Here is a 15,755-nt window from a genome sequence, read left to right on the forward strand (position 1 = left end):
GGATACACTCGAGCAATCGAATAACTGAGGCATCGCCACAGAGGTGTATTACTACAAATCCAGTGATCCCATTCATACTTACTATTACAAATTTAGTTAGAAAAATAATAATGACATACATTGGTATAGCACTTCATAGTTTTCAAAGCCTTTTCATATACATATATTATCCAGTTTGGTCAATGCATCGAGTGCGTCAACCCCTAGGATGGGTGTTGCCTGTGCTCCCCATCCCCACCGCAGAAATGAGGAACTGGGCGTTGAAGTGTCCTGCCCACAGACGGCCAGCTGGTAGAGGCAACGCTGGGGCCGCCAGAACACTACTCTGCTATGAATGCAGTAAATCAGGCTGATGTGCACGGAAACTGCAAAGTACTGTACAAATGCAAGGCATCGCCATTAATATTTTTCCAGACCAAAGACAATCACCAGTTAAGAGGCTTTTAGTATGAGGAGCACAGTATGGAGAGAGAGAGAGAGAAATACACACACAATCAAAGATCTGTATTGCATGGTTGAATAAGGCAAATGTATACACTGTACAATCTACTTGTTCTATAGTGTACATTCCACTAGGATTCTCATAGCACATATTCTACAGAGAGTTTCCAAATTCGGAAATCACATTTTAAATCTCCTTCAGATTACATTCAAAATCAGAATGTATTCTTGTCAATAATAGCAGGTATTGCTTTTTAGATTCAGAATATCTTAGTTTTTTCATGTAACAGAAAATAGTCAATATGTCTGGTGAAAATGACACAACTGTAAAAGTTAGGACTGCTGAAATCTCATATCCTTAAAATACATACTGCCTGTGAAACCAACCATTTCAGTGCCACTGCTTCCCGTGCTCAACAATCATTGTATAGCCAGAGGCCTGGTATTTAAAAACCATTTTTAAGAGAGGAAAAGGAAATGAGATGAGATGTCTAAACCTCTTTCTACTAGAATCAGAACATAACCTCTTTACATTACTTAAATGCAGATGGTGATGAGTGAGACTTTTGGATGATCCAAATACTTGTCAGTGTATACATACTAATAATGTATCTTGCTTGCAGATACGACAAAAGCCGTTATGAATGGGGCAGTGATGTGATCAGGGAGAGAATTATTCCCAGATACACATCACTTAAGATATTAAATGCTCTTGGAAATGCTTCAAGCCATATAGTAATCACTTGAAATAAGATGATGATGACAGCGATACAAGTATTAGACTCACTTTACAATGCCTGGTGTACTTTTTTTGAATTTTGAAAAGGGAACAAGGGTAAAGAGTTAAAAAAAAACACACATGGTGAATTATTTAGAAAATATACTATGATCTATCCTGAGTTAAGAGTTAGAACAAAAACATACTTACTTTCCTGAAAGAATGTCATGCCTGAGTTGTAAAACAAACAGGTACCTGACAAACATATACAAAAGTCAACAGAGGGTAACTTCCCCAGCCGCTTCCACTCCCCAACTTCCCATCACAAATCCCACCCCACACTCAGCCCGGAATTCTGCATTGTAAAAAGGGAGTCCAAGTCAAATGAGAACTTGGGTGGAAGCATCTCCTCCTGTCTCCAGGAAGGCATCCCAGAATCTAGCTAGGAAGGTAAGCGCATGTAGGAATTCGCAAGATACTTGGAGGATGGAACATGGAGCAGTGCACAGTCCAATGACACCTCCACATGCCCTTGCGGCTCCAGGAGAGAGAGACACACACACACATGCACACGCATGCAGGGCTCACACGCAGCATGCAACGTGTCCAATCCAACAGGCAGGGTAGAGCCACTGCGTTGGGCCCTCAGCCGGCCCACCAGCAGATTCCAGAAAGGCTGCAGCTGATTGTATCACAAAATTTACAGCTGACTGTAGTTAGCAACCACTGGAGGCTTTTTTTCTGATGTAGTTTAACTGCAGACTCTGCCTTTGAAAAAACAAAGTACACGTGCGCACACACACAGACACACACACACACACACACACAGGAAACAAAAATCCTGGAATGGGACGGCAGCTGGTCACAGGGGTAACGGAAAATGGGGAGGAAGGCAGCAAATAACACAAGTGCAGTTCACTGAAGTAAAAGATTAAGTAAGTGTTCTTTTTACCAGGAGGATGTGGGCATCAGAACCACTTACAGTGCTTTGTAAAAACCAAAGCTGCCCACGCTCCACTCCATACCTACAGAATGAGAATCTTACACACAAGAGTGGTCCCCAGGAATCTGATTTGTTCAAAAGCCTCCCGGGTGTTTCTGATTCACAAACCCTGGTTAAGAATCACTGGCTTTGATGACAGCTAGAAGCAGCACACTTCATAAAGGACTCTAAAGAGGAACACTAGGATAATGTAATTTGTTTGAACTTTGAAAACAATGCACACGGTCACTCTCTGTGGAATGGATATAGGACAATGTGGGTGACGGAGACATGTGGGTGGTGGTGAAGGTTCTAGTACATTCCAGAATGTTACTACTTCTGAGAAGTGCTCAACCACCATTAAACTGAGTACCCACATCAAGGAGGACACAATGCTGACGTGGCCAGAACTTCCAATTCCTATAGGAAAACCTAACCACAGAAGCCCCCAGGCCGCTCCCATGCGGCGGCGGGGGGGGGGGGCATGGTGATAAAGTCGGTCTTTAAAGTATTACTTAGGGGGTCACCTCCAAGCCAGTGGCCACCATGGATCACCCAGAAGCTTACATGTCACCACAGCTGTCCATCACAGACAATGACAAGGAGATTCTGGGGACATCAAAAGCAGCAGAAGCCTGAGTAGAGAATCTCACTGATAGAAGGGTGGCTGGAGGGAAAGTCCACACGTAAAATGTTCTTTAAGCCTCTTTTGCTTTGACACTATTTCTGAAGTCTAAGAGACAGGCAAGGGCAGGCACACTATAAAAGAAATTCAGTGGGGCGGAAAGATACCGTGATGCAATTCTAACAACTTTGATATTGTAACAATCAAGGGAATATTTTGCAGTTGCTTAAAAAAATAAGGTGGCAATTTTGGAGGGAGAGATGCTCTTCTAATATTTGCCTTCTCTTTTTGTATCTGAGACAAAACTAAAGTGTCATAGACCAACTAGCCAATTTACCCAAGGTCCAACAAAATAGGAACGTGATAAGAAAATAAATTTTTAAATTTTGATTCACTAAGAAAAAGGTCCAGTCAAGCAAAGTGTGGATTTTCAACAGAATACAGAGATAAGCACACACAAAGTGCTAATAACAGTTGCTCGGAATATAAAGACAGCAGATGAAAGAAGCAGCAAACCCACAGTTTAGAAGAGCCATGGATTGTAAGTAAGGCAAGTGCTACAGGGTGTGGGTGGGTAGGGGGATCTTGTTTTGCATCTTGTCCTACCTTGTAAACTCTTCACGAAGGTTGTTCGGTTCTGAAGAATAATATTTAACTCGAAAGTGCAAAGCATAAGCAGGTCCAACTAAGCATTTGGAGATGGAAGGTTGAAGATGTTTTTCCCCAATTTTGAAGATCACAGAATGGATAAAAGGAAAAACATGTTAAATCTATTAACATATCCACCACGGACTCTGGGAGGTAACAACGGAACATACAAAGGTAGTAAGTTCTTTTCAATACTAGTTTGGAAAACTAAAATGGACTTACTTTGGTTTTGACAAAGATAGTTTAGCTAGTAATCTCATTCTGGAAAAAAACCCTCATCATCTAGATGAATTACTAAGAGCTAACCTTTTACTTTCACCCCTGATGGCCAAGATACTCCAAAGTGATACTAACTTTTAACAAAATACTAAGTGGGCTAAAGGAAAGTGACACATAAACAGTCAAGTGTTCTGTAATCTAAAAATACTACGGTAAAAATACTTTAAAAGTATTAAATTAAAAAAAAATTACTCATACATAAACCACATTGAACAAATCTGGTTACCACAACTATAAAATCAGAGAGCTGGACCAGACTGTCAAAGATCCTTCCTGCTCTCCCATTCTCTGAATCTACTTCATAACTCACGAGAAAATGAATGTCACAGGTATAAAGTCATGTTTCTGAACAGCGTATTTATCAGTCCTCATTGGGAGAAGTGTTTGATTTCAAATGAGGGCATAGTCTGTTTTCTAACATCTACTAAAAACTCTTATTCAAATTTTAAATTCTAATATTTAGCCAGCCTTAGGAAATTAAAACTCATCCTAAAATTGAATCCATTTGAAAATGCTCCCAAGTTCTAATGAAAATGTAATACCTCAAAACATTGGCAAAGGAGTTTACTCTCTGATAAAAGAAGGTAGTCAACTAAATTCTGCTTACTTACTTTTCATCTGCTTTTTTATGGGTTTGGAATGATCCAGCCAGTGCTGAAAGAAAGAAAAAAAATTTTTCTTAGGAATAGTTCATCAGTAAGATTACACAGTCCCTTGGGGTTACCCTGCCCTACAACCCTTAGTAATTAAAACCAGGGATTGTACCAGATCACGAGCTCTTAGGCTGGGGATCTGCAAACAGCTTGGAATGGTATAAAAATACCTGTGCTACATGAAAAGATGCTCAACATCACTAAATATGAGACAAATGCAAATCAAAACCACAACGAGGTATCACCTCACACGGGTCAGAATGGGCATCAACAAAAAGTCTACAAATAATAAATGCTGGAGAGGATAAGGGAAAAGTGAACCCTCATACACTGTTGGGGGGAATGTAAATTGGAGCAGCCACTATGGAGAACAATATGGAGGTCCCTTAAAAAACGAAAAATAGAACCATTTGATCCAGCAATTCTACTCCTGGGTATATATCCAAAAAAACCCGAAAACACTAATTCAAAAAGATACACGCATGTCAATGTTCATAGCAGCACTATTTATAATAGCCAAGCCAAGTGCCCATCAACAGATGACTGGTTTAAGAAGATGTGTGTGTGTGTGTGTTTGTGTATGTATAATAGACTATTACTCGGCCATAAAAAAGAATGAAATACTGCCATTTGCAGCAGCATGGATGGACCTAGAGATTATCATACTAAGTGAAGTAAGTCACAGAAAGACAAATATTACATGATATCACTTATATGTGGAATCTAAAAAATAATACAAATGAATCTATATACAAAATGGAAACAGACTCACAAAAATAGAAAACAAACTTACGGTTACCAAAGGGGGAAGGGGAGAGGGATAAATTAGGAGTTTGGGATTAAACTACAGATGCAAACTACTATACATAAACTAGATAAGCAACAAAGATTTACTGTAGAGCAAAGGGAACCATGTTCAATATTTTGTAACAACCTATAATGGAAAATAATCTGAAAAAATATATATATATATAACTGAATCACTTTGCTGTACACCTGAAACTAACACATTATAAATAAACTATACTTCAATTAAAAAAAAGAAAAAATATCTGTGCTTATGCACATTAAGAGCATTTCTCCCGGGGAGAGTTAGCTTTCCAAAGAGGTGCCTAAAATAACCTAACACCCTTTACCTCATTGATCTATAAAGTCCCTTCTAGTCAGTGGAGCCACCAACTGCCTTTTCCTTCTGAGATTTCTCAAGTTACAACCAAGTCTCTGTTAATCTAGTAATGACTACGAGCCCCACCGTTGAAAATCTCTGCTCATACACAGGTCTTGGCATTCTGTCGCCCTAAACTCTAAAATTTAAAACCAAAATTCATGACCCTTTAAATGACCCACACTGAAGATGGAAAGACAGGAGGGGATTTGCCTGAGAGAATTCTGCTCTGGTCCATGAAGGCATTTCAACTTCCTCTAGTTTTCACCAGAAACACCACTTCAGTCTTACCCATCCAAGGAAATTGCAAAACCATTTCCCTCATATAAACGTTCCTCTGTAACATCCCAGTTGTTGACACTACAGTCCTGAGGAACCTCAGGAGCTTGACTTCCATGGAAAGCAACACTTAGGAACATGAAACTGAGCCCCTCCAGGTGAACACGAGCCCCGAAGGGCAGGGACCACGCACTCAATCATCTTTGAGTTTCCTGTGCCAAACGCAGAGCCTGGCACCCAGCAGGCCCTTATCAGATGCTTGAGAAATAAATAAATGTTCAACACAATTTTTTAAATGAGGCAAATAGGGACCTTCCCATCCCTTTATGTAAATTCCATGCACGTGGAACATCGCTGTTAGGATGTTGGAACAACACAGCCTGGAGCAGGTTTCTCACTAGCTGTTCAAAATCCGAGGCCATTCTGCTGACCGTCAAGATACTTTCAGAAGCAATCTAAACTCTGCACATACTAATAATGAGAAAGGGTGGGACTAAGTGAGTACAGTGCACTCTACCCCTCACCAAAGAGCCCACTCTGACTGTGTGGGAGGAGGGGGATAAGGAAACACAGAAGCAAATAAGAGATGAATTCTAATACCATAAGCTGGGAGCAGTGCAATGGGAGACCGTGGGCTCTGTCAACCCCACTCCCCGGCTAGGCCACCGTGTGATCAAAGCACCAGATCCCCACAGCCGGATGCCTATCTCAAAGGCTTGTGGACAGGATGCTTTATCTCACTGTTCATAGCTTTGAATGGGAAATGATCTAAATGTCCATCAACAAAGATGGATTAAAACAATGGCTCCTCCATATAATGAAATACTATTCAGCCTTTAAAACTGATTTAGGGGCTTCCCTGGTGGCGCAGTGGTTGAGAATCCGCCTGCCAATGCAGGGGACACGGGTTCGAGCCCTGGTCTGGGAAGATCCCACATGCCGTGGAGCAGCTAGGCCCGTGAGCCACAACTACTGAGCCTGCGCGTCTGGAGCCTGTGCTCCGCAACAAGAGAGGCCGCGATAGTGAGAGGCCCGCGCACCGCGATGAAGAGTGGCCCCCACTTGCCACAACTAGAGAAAGCCCTCACACAGAAGTGAAGACCCAACACAGTCAAAAATAAATATAAATAAATTAATTAATTTAAAAAAATGTACTTTAAAAAAAAAAAGGCTAATTGAGGCTCTTCCTTTTAAAAAAAAAACAAAAAACTGATTTAGGCCTATATTTATTGATGTGGCAAGAGATCCACGGCACAATGTGAGATGGAAAAAAAAGCAGGAAGGATCCCTTTATAGAAAATTATTATTTCCTATCAACATATGTCCAGAAGAATTTATAGAGGTTATTTCTGAATGTGGGACTGGGAATGACATTTACTGTTTTTCTTTTTTAATTTTCTGCATAGTTTTTTTCCTTTGAACGGGAATATTATTTTCACGGTGGGGGGAGGTGGGCTGGGTTGCCAACTTCCATCATTCATTCATCACTTGCCTATTGGGCAGTTTCTGATGATCAATTTGTATCATTAGAATTAAGTCTCACTGCTGCCCTCAACCAAGCTGGAAATGCTGGACCTTAGCCCCTTGGGAGGACAGATAAAGACTTGATAAACACATAATATTTACTTTCCTGCCAAAGTAAGTATCATGCTAATGGCTTGACTAAACCTGTTCTTAGCCTCACTTTCAAATCAATTTATCCTTAGCAGGCAAGGAAAGTTCTCCCTGCAACCAGCCTTCTAATCTTATTAGCCCCAGAGGCTCAGAGATTAAAGGAGCTTGTCCCATCTCTTTCCCTTCTCAAGTCTCCTTATTGTATTTGGAATAGAACAAACTTCAGCCCACTGTTCCTCTCCCTCTACTGTCAAACTCTAATCTTGATCCAGGCCCAACCTGTGTCATTTCCTCAGCTGTGGTTTTCAACCCTGGCTGTGTGTTTCAATCACAAATACCCAGGTCCCACCCAAGATCATTAAACAGAATCTCAGATTGTTAGTATTTTTTAAAGGATCCCAGTGTGCCCATTAAATATTTAGTGCTGAAGTTTTCCTGCATCCTCTCCTACCCAAGAATATGTCCTAATAATGATCCTCGGGATCTTGAAACATCCACGACCCCTTCTGAAAATTGCTGTCTGAAATCTCAAGCAATTTCAGGGTTTACTAGCCAGATGTCTACAACCCGTGTTAACTGACAGGCAGATCATGGCTAGATGCTCCTCCTGGACAGCAGAGGCTTTTCCCTCTGACCACACACTGCTAAAGAAGCCCCCCTATCAGGAACTTCCCTGGCGGTCCAGTGGTTAAGACTTCACCTTCCAATGCAGGGGTGTGGGTTCGATCCCTGGTCGGGGAGCTAAGATCCCACATGCCCTGCGGCCAAAAAAACCCCAAAACATAAGCAATATTGTAACAAATTCAACGACGACTTTAAAAATGGTCCGCATCAAAGAAAAAAAAAATCTAAAAAAAAAGAAGCCCCCTTATCCATGAGTGCTGGCCTCCATCCTTCCCACCTAGCCACCAGCCACAGAGCCCTGCCCAGAGCAGGACCCGCCAGGACTGAGGCCTGTGAAAAGTTTGGGGCTCACAAGGCCGGGAAAAGAATCAGAAACGGCTCCATTTAAAGAGCTCCTTGACCCTGTGGTGTTCAGATCAGGTTTGCTCATCTGCGTCAGAGGTGATAAGAAACCCAGTCACAAGCCTAAAACAAGAGACGATAAAATCTATCTTGTATCCAACCAGTCCAAAATGACCCGACTTTTCTTCTTAGCTGTAGGAGCTGACCAGACTCTGATCACTCATGCTTAATCCCACAAGACCACCCTGGGACTTGAAGACGCTGGGGCACTCAGGCCCAATGTGGCATTCAATAAATTATATCCTATACTTGGCTTGAAGCCCTTTTCAGCAGCAGCAGGACCTGTCTTGGATGTTCACCTGCATTCGGCTAAGGACAGCCAGGCAGAGGCCAAGGCAAATGGCTCCAGCCCTCTTAACAGACCATTAAACCAGCCACCGGAAACAGACAGGTGCCTTTCTGAGTTCAAAGGGCAAGACATTTAACTCAAACACTCTAACGGGTATTAGGTGGTTTCTGATCTGAATTTCTCATCCAAGTCCATCTGGCAAAACCCTTCCCATAAATTGAGATGTGAGATGATCTGGCAGAGCCCATCTGTTCTGATAGTACATCAGTTCTAGAATTATGACATACATAAGGCTGGTTATAGAATTTAATTGTCTAAAATCTACACAGAAGCACTTGAATCACAATGGCCAGGGGTTGAAGAGGGTCTAAAGACTCTGCCTGTACAACCCTGGGCCATCACGTTTGAGTGATGGAACTCATAACTGGCTTTCTAGTACCTCTAGATTTTCTCGGCTTGTAAAAAGTGTCTAGTTTGCATTTAAATTAGAGCTGGAAGGAATCTGAGAGATAATCATATCCAAAGGATGTAAAGAGAAAGAAGAGAATGAACACTTTTGGAGCTTATTGTGTGTGATGTTGTGACTCATAATAAGAAATGTATATTTGGTCTTCGTCAGTTTCTGGCACAAAGCTCCCAAAACCCTTGTAATTTCCTAAGTGGTAACAGCAGTAAAAGTGTCTTAACATTCATAATGAAACCTTTTCAATGACACCTGAGTTTATGTGAATGAGGCGACTTTGGGAAAGCACCTAAGGATGGGGCTTGTTGCCAGGGGAACCAAACACATGATTGATTACAGGGTTAGAACTTTCAGTCCCCCGCCACTTCCCCGACCTCTGGGAAGGGGAGAGGGGCTGGAGGTTGGATCAATCACCAATGGCCGATGATTTAATCAATCATGTCTATGTAATGCAGCCTCCATAAAAACCCAAAAGGACAAGGTTCCTAGACCTTCTGGGTTGGTGAACACATGGAGATTTGGGAAGGGCGGCGTGTTCAGAGACGGCATGAAAGCTCCACACGTCCCCACCCCCCATACCTTGCCCTATGCATCTGTTTCAACTGGCTGTTCCCGAGTTACATCCTTTTATAATAAACTGGTAACCTAGTAAGTAAACTGTTCCCCTGATTTCTGCGATTGGCTCCAGCAAATTAAACCCAAGGAGGGGGTCATGGGAAACTCGCATCTACAGCCAGTAGGTCAGAAGCACAGGTGACAACGTGGACTTGGGATTAGCACCTGAAGTGTGTGTGTATGTGTGGTGCGGGGGTTGGTGGGGAGTCCTGAGGGACTGAGCCCTTAATCCGACACTGTCTTCAGGCAGACAGAGTCAGAATTCATTGCTTGCAGTGTTGGAAAAAACACCCCTTACATGATGTCACATCCATTCCTTTCTTAGGCTTCGAGCAGAGGAGGGTGGCCGTGGAGAGGGCTCCAGGTACGCTGGATCACGGCGCTAATGAGGCAGGATTCTAACTCAGGCTGTGTCGGCATCCGGTGCTCTGAGTCTCCGCACCACACCCCAGCATGACACACCTTCTCTGCCTACGGGAGGGATCTCTCCTCGTCCTCATTCAGCATGAAGCCCTGTCAACCCATTCACACCAGCTACTCGAGCTTTCCTTGGGGATTCATTTAAATCAACTGCAGAGACCCCTTCCCTTTATCAATAGCTTCCCATTCAGCGCCAATACCTGCACAGGGACAGGAGAACACTCGCTCTGCCAACATTCAGAAGCAGGCTGCTGGGAGGCCTGAGGCATTTCTTGAGCTGTTGCACACGTCTTTGAGAAGGAGGCAGGAGATCAGAGTTCAAGTCCAGCCCTGCCACTTGCCTGGCGGCGTGTGGCCACGAGCAAGCCCCCCGCCCCATCCCCTCAGCTTCCTCATCTGTGCACTCACTGAGCGGTCCCCTAACACAAGAATCAACTCAGTGTCCGTGGCAACTGTGATGAACTGTTCAAATGAAAGGAAGGGTTCAAGATGTTCCCTCTGACAGTAACATGTCCCACTACTAGTGTTTATACTCTCCAACCCTAACCCCACATACATCTGAAACGGGAGGAGCCTCGGCAGTGTCCACACAAGCGGCAAATGCGATGACATTCCAGGCACCCAGCAGAGTGAAGCCACAACAGTCCCTCTGGCGTCCACGGAGTCCTTCCAGCAGTCACCGTGTCTGTGTGTCAACCTCCCCTCACAGCCCTGGGCCTCTAATTACCCATCTACCCGATTCCATGCTGCAAAAACCAGAGGAAAAACACCTCACAAGTCTGAGACGAAGGCCAAAAACCACCTTTTCTGGATTCCTTGCTGCAAAACGGACCACCATAAAACGCTCCCTTTCGGCGCTGGGAGGGGCTTTGGAAGGGACCGAGGATGGCGACACCTACCCTGTAGAACGCCAGCCCCGAGACGGGGACGGAGACTTCCGCTTGGTGGGGCTACGGCTACCCCAGCCCCAAATCTCTGCCGCTCCTCTGCCTGGCAAAGTCCTCTCATCCTCTGTGGCTGCGGCCCACCCCATGTTCGCCCTTCCCCTCTGACACCCTGATCACCTCATGAGCAACACTCAGCCTCCAGGCTCACAGACGGGAGGACAGTAAACAGGATAGTCTATAACCGTGAGCAGTACAGTCTGAGACTTAACTTTCCAGGTTTCAGGATCTTAACACTGAAATTCTGGGATTGGTTTTTTGTTCCAAGACTCTGAGTCCTAAGATATTTTAAGTACACTAACTGTGGTGGATATTTTATTGGGCAATTTTACATTTATCATAAAAACAAAAACAAAAACAAAAAAAACTGACCCCACAGTTTTCCAAGGGACCACTTGTCTGTCTCCCTCACCAGAATGTGGCAGGCGGGGACACTGTCCAGCCTACCTCTGCACCACAGAGCTTGCCGCTGAGTAAGCTCCAAGTCAAAGTTTGCTGAGTGGCTACTGGCTAAATGTGGGTGTGGCTGTGTGTGGGTGGGTGTGATGTTCCCTTGCGTAATGGAATCAGTATAACCCAGTGGAAAGTGCTGGCCTTTGGAATAAGAGACCAGGTTCTGAATCCCGGCCCTGTCCCTTACTTTTTAACCTTTACAAGGTTTCTCGTGAGCCTCAGCTTCCTCATCTGTGAAACGGGTCTGCTTTATGGCCAGCTTTACAGATCAATGCTGAATGTTAAACGAGAGTTATATAAAGCCTTTAGTTTGATGCCTGCCTCAGAGCTCATCAGAGTAGAAACTCAGTAAACAGCACCTACCAGACCAGTCTAAGAAAGCTGGGTGGGTGCAGGCCAGAGCCCTGGGCTCTCAGAAGAAAGCTTTGATATGTAAAAATAGAACCCCTGCCCCTGCTTTGAGCTGTGCCAAAGTGAGAGCTACAGAGTGGGTTCCTGGGTGGCTTTCCTGCTTTGATATGGAAAAGGGAAAGAGGAGGCCCCAGCCCCAACTGCTAAAAATAGGCAATGCAAATAGACTTTGACCTTGCTTCAGGGCTGGGCTGTGCACTATGGAAACCAGGCTTGGCTCTTTGCAGCAAGCTGGGAATATACGCTGGGGATGCAGAGAGCCAAGAGCCCTGGAACCCCCAGCCCTCTGATTTGCATATCAGGGGCTGGGTGGGGATGTCACTCCTTGCAGGAGCCTCAATTATGGGGCAATAAGCCAATGGCCAAGTGGACCGTTCCCTTCTGGGCCCCCATCTATTACACCTGCCACCAACTGCTTTGTCCCAGGCCTTTCGGAAAAATCATTGGCTCAGCGAACTTTCCCAGAGGTCTCATCTAAATTGCTAAGGTCTCTCCCACAGACAAGGCAGCCTTGAGGTTCCAGCTAACCTCAGTGCACCACCTCTGGGGGCTGTGATGACTTCTGGTCCCCCCTGGCCTGCCCAGCTGGGAAGAAGAGACCCACACCCATGCTGGATTACAAAACCCTTTCTCTTCCATTAACTCACTGAGTCCTTCAATTTCCCTCTGAAATGGATGTTACCACATCCACCTTGGTGTTAGGAAAACTGAGGCTCCAGAGTACAGTGTACGGAAAAGAACACTTAAAACCCGAAACCGTAAAACCTGGGTTCGCGCACAAGCTGTGCTACTCACTAAGTGACTTGCCAAGGTCTAAGGACTTTGGTTTCACCACCCAGAGATGGAGAAATTTGACAAATGGCTCCTAAGGTCCCTTCTGGGGCTAAAGACGAAAGTTCTAGGTTGTATGCCTTGTCACCAATAGTCACCAAGTTAAGAAGAGGAGGACCTAAGTCTTAGGATCTAATCAGAAAGGTTTGTTCCTATACACAAATAATGACCCTGAGGCCAAATGAGCTAACTGCCAGGGAGGGCAAAATAAGCTCAGGTTTACATAGAGGAGGAAAAACGTTTTGGGAGTTCAGGACATGCTGCACGAAGGGCTGTCATCAGAGGTGGTCTTGCAAGATGGCCAGAAGTTTAAATGGGATGAGAAAGGGTGTTCCGGGAGGGGAACCAGCACAAGCAAAGTGCGGGCAGTACCAGACCCAGCCTGCAATGAGCCCAGCGTAGATGTCAAACCGATGAGAAGAAGAGGCCTGGGAGCTGTCGCTGCCCCACATCTCTAGGATCCTCAGAGTTCGGCAGATGAGGACCCTACCTACAGCTGCTCTTGTGGGGAAGAAAAGCGCATCATATTCACAGAGCTGCATGCTTGAAAGGCTTTAGCGCCTGCAGAATCTGAGCATCTGCAGGTGTATGGCCTGGGAAGGACGCCTGGATCTCACCGTGAACATCCCTCCTGCTGCACAGGGCCAGGGCACCAGCGGACGGGAAAGTCTGGCAGCCAAGTGAGCAGAGGCTCACAGCAGAGTCTTTCATAATGGAGTCACATCCTGGGCTTTCTGGGAACCCGTGTGGCTGGAAAGCAGTCGCCTGGGGATGAGGGCACGCCACCAGAACAACAGGTACTTGGCTCTAATGGCAGAAATAACGGGTATCTTCTCCCTGACTAGAGAAGATTTGTGGGGCAGACACGCCTGCCTCTCCTTTAGACTCAGAATCACTGGACATTAGACCTAGAAGAGCTCTTGGGAGAACAGGTCCAAGAACCCCATTTAAGGGATTTGCCTGGCAGTCCAGTGGTTAAGACTCCACGCTTCCACTGCAGGGGGCGTGGGTTCGATCCTTGGTCAGGGAACTAAAATCCCACATGCTGCCTGGGGTGGTCAAAAGAAAAAAAAGAGGGGCTTCCCTGGTGGCGCAGTGGTTAAGAATCCACCTGTCAATGCAGGGGACACAGGTTCAGTCCCTGGTCCGGGAAGATCCCACGTGCCACGGAGCAACTAAGCCTGTGCGCCGCAACTACTAAGCCTGCGCTCTAGAGCCTGAGAGCCACAACTACTGAAGCCCGCAGGCCTAGAGCCCGTGCTCTGCAAGAGAAGCCACCGCAACGAGAAGCTTGCGCACGGCAACGAAGAGTAGTCCCCGCTCGCCGCAACTAGAGAAAGCCCGCACAGCAATGAAGACCCAACACACCCAAAAATAAGCAAATAAGTAAATAAATAAAAGAACCCCATTTTACAGATGAGGAAACGGAGCCCAAGGGAGAAAAGGTGGCTTATCTAAAGCCCATCAAATGAGTTGGGGCAGAACCAGGAGTAAGGTCCAGGTCTGACTCAGTCCAGAGCCATAGACAATCTGAAGCCAAAAATACCACACATGTTAGGACAACAGGAGAAGGCAGAATAGAGAAGAGTTTCCGGGATGAGGAGGGCTGGCAAGTGTCAGATGCTGGGGACAGCAAGGAGAACTCTAAACTCAGCACCCAGGAAGCAACCGGAAATGGAACTCTGATGGAGGTGTAGTGAGTAAATGCTGGAGAAACAGGCAAACTCCCTTAAAACAAAGTAGTAAAAAGGGTGGACAGAGAGAAAAAAGAAACTTTGGGATGCAGGGAAGAAAACTCAAGGCATTTCAGCTAAATGACTCGGTCTTCTCAGTAGGTGGCAAGGCCAACCATGAGACCAGTCTCTGTGGGAACTGGACTATGGGTCTGTGATCCAGAGTCAGAGGGGAACCCTGGGGCATTCCAGAGTTGGGATTAACCCCCAGAGTCCACTGGGGGTTAATGAGGCTCCAAGAACAGCTCGGGGGCTTGGACTCTGCTGAACCTGTGATCTGTGATTTGTGCTGGTGCCCAAACGCACAGCCCGTGGCTCTCCAGCAACGCCTGACAGCCCGGGAGAAGCAGCAGAGGGAGCGTGTGGGCCTGCGTGCGCGTCAGAGGGAGGCCAGGGGACAGCCACGGGAGCAGGAGAATCAAAGGGCAAGTGGGGACACAGGTGAGACAGCTGAGCTTCGCCAGGCCGGGAGGAAGGAGAGAGTAGGAGGAGTTTTCGTGGGCCAAGGCCACATGTAGAAGAACTGGAAGAACGCCATCACAGGACGTTGTCATGGGATGAGAAATGACACAATTCTGGATCTTGGAGTGATTGGGGTGGTGACAGGACCAGAAGTGCATCCGTGTGAGGTTTGCTCAAATGAAGCTTCAGTGAGAGGAAACCATGTCTGGAATGTTTAGAGGGGTCAGCAATTTGAGTTCTGAGGTTGCCCAGGGAAGAGAAAAACAGGCACCAGAGGCCTTGAAGGATGGGAAGGAGAGCGCTGAGGTCAGAGGGCACAGCACTGGGTAGTCCAACCTCAAAGGAAGCAGAACTGCATGGGGGAGGGGACAGAGAAAAGCTGGTCTGCCCTCCCCAGGGCCACCGTGGCCAGAGTGAGAGTCTCCGGCTCATGGGAAGGAATCAGGACCACGAACTCAAGGAGGCAGCTGGGGTGTTCGTGGCAACAGTCAGGGGGGTGGGGGAGTGGGCTGTCAGCAGACAGGAGGTCCTGAAGGTGGAGAGGAAGTCAGTGGTGCAGAGGGGGCATCCAGCGGCAGCGGAGGGGAGCGTCTGCCCAGCAGGCACCGTAGGCCGGGCGCACTTAAGTCCTGGCTCCACCCCGTCGCCGCAGACTGAGCATCACAGTAAGCATCTCAGGCAGAGCCAATTTCCAGCCATCGACT

General features: G+C 46.0%; 1 protein-coding gene across 3 annotated transcripts in view; it reads right to left on the minus strand.

The window, feature by feature from the left end:
- Positions 1–15,755, minus strand: part of EPB41L4B (erythrocyte membrane protein band 4.1 like 4B) — a 143,243-nt gene that overhangs the window by 87,010 nt on the left and 40,478 nt on the right. For all 3 annotated transcript variants that reach the window (XM_059925260.1, XM_059925258.1, XM_059925259.1), the window contains exons 3-5: positions 4,305–4,347; positions 3,373–3,451; positions 1,370–1,414 (exon numbers count right to left, since the gene is read on the minus strand). In XM_059925260.1, the coding sequence (XP_059781243.1) occupies positions 1,370–1,414; positions 3,373–3,451; positions 4,305–4,347 (167 nt within the window). The remainder of the gene's footprint in view (positions 1–1,369; positions 1,415–3,372; positions 3,452–4,304; positions 4,348–15,755) is intronic.

Source organism: Balaenoptera ricei, chromosome 6 (assembly GCF_028023285.1).
Source record: "Balaenoptera ricei isolate mBalRic1 chromosome 6, mBalRic1.hap2, whole genome shotgun sequence".
NCBI classification, from domain to species: Eukaryota; Metazoa; Chordata; class Mammalia; order Artiodactyla; family Balaenopteridae; genus Balaenoptera; species Balaenoptera ricei.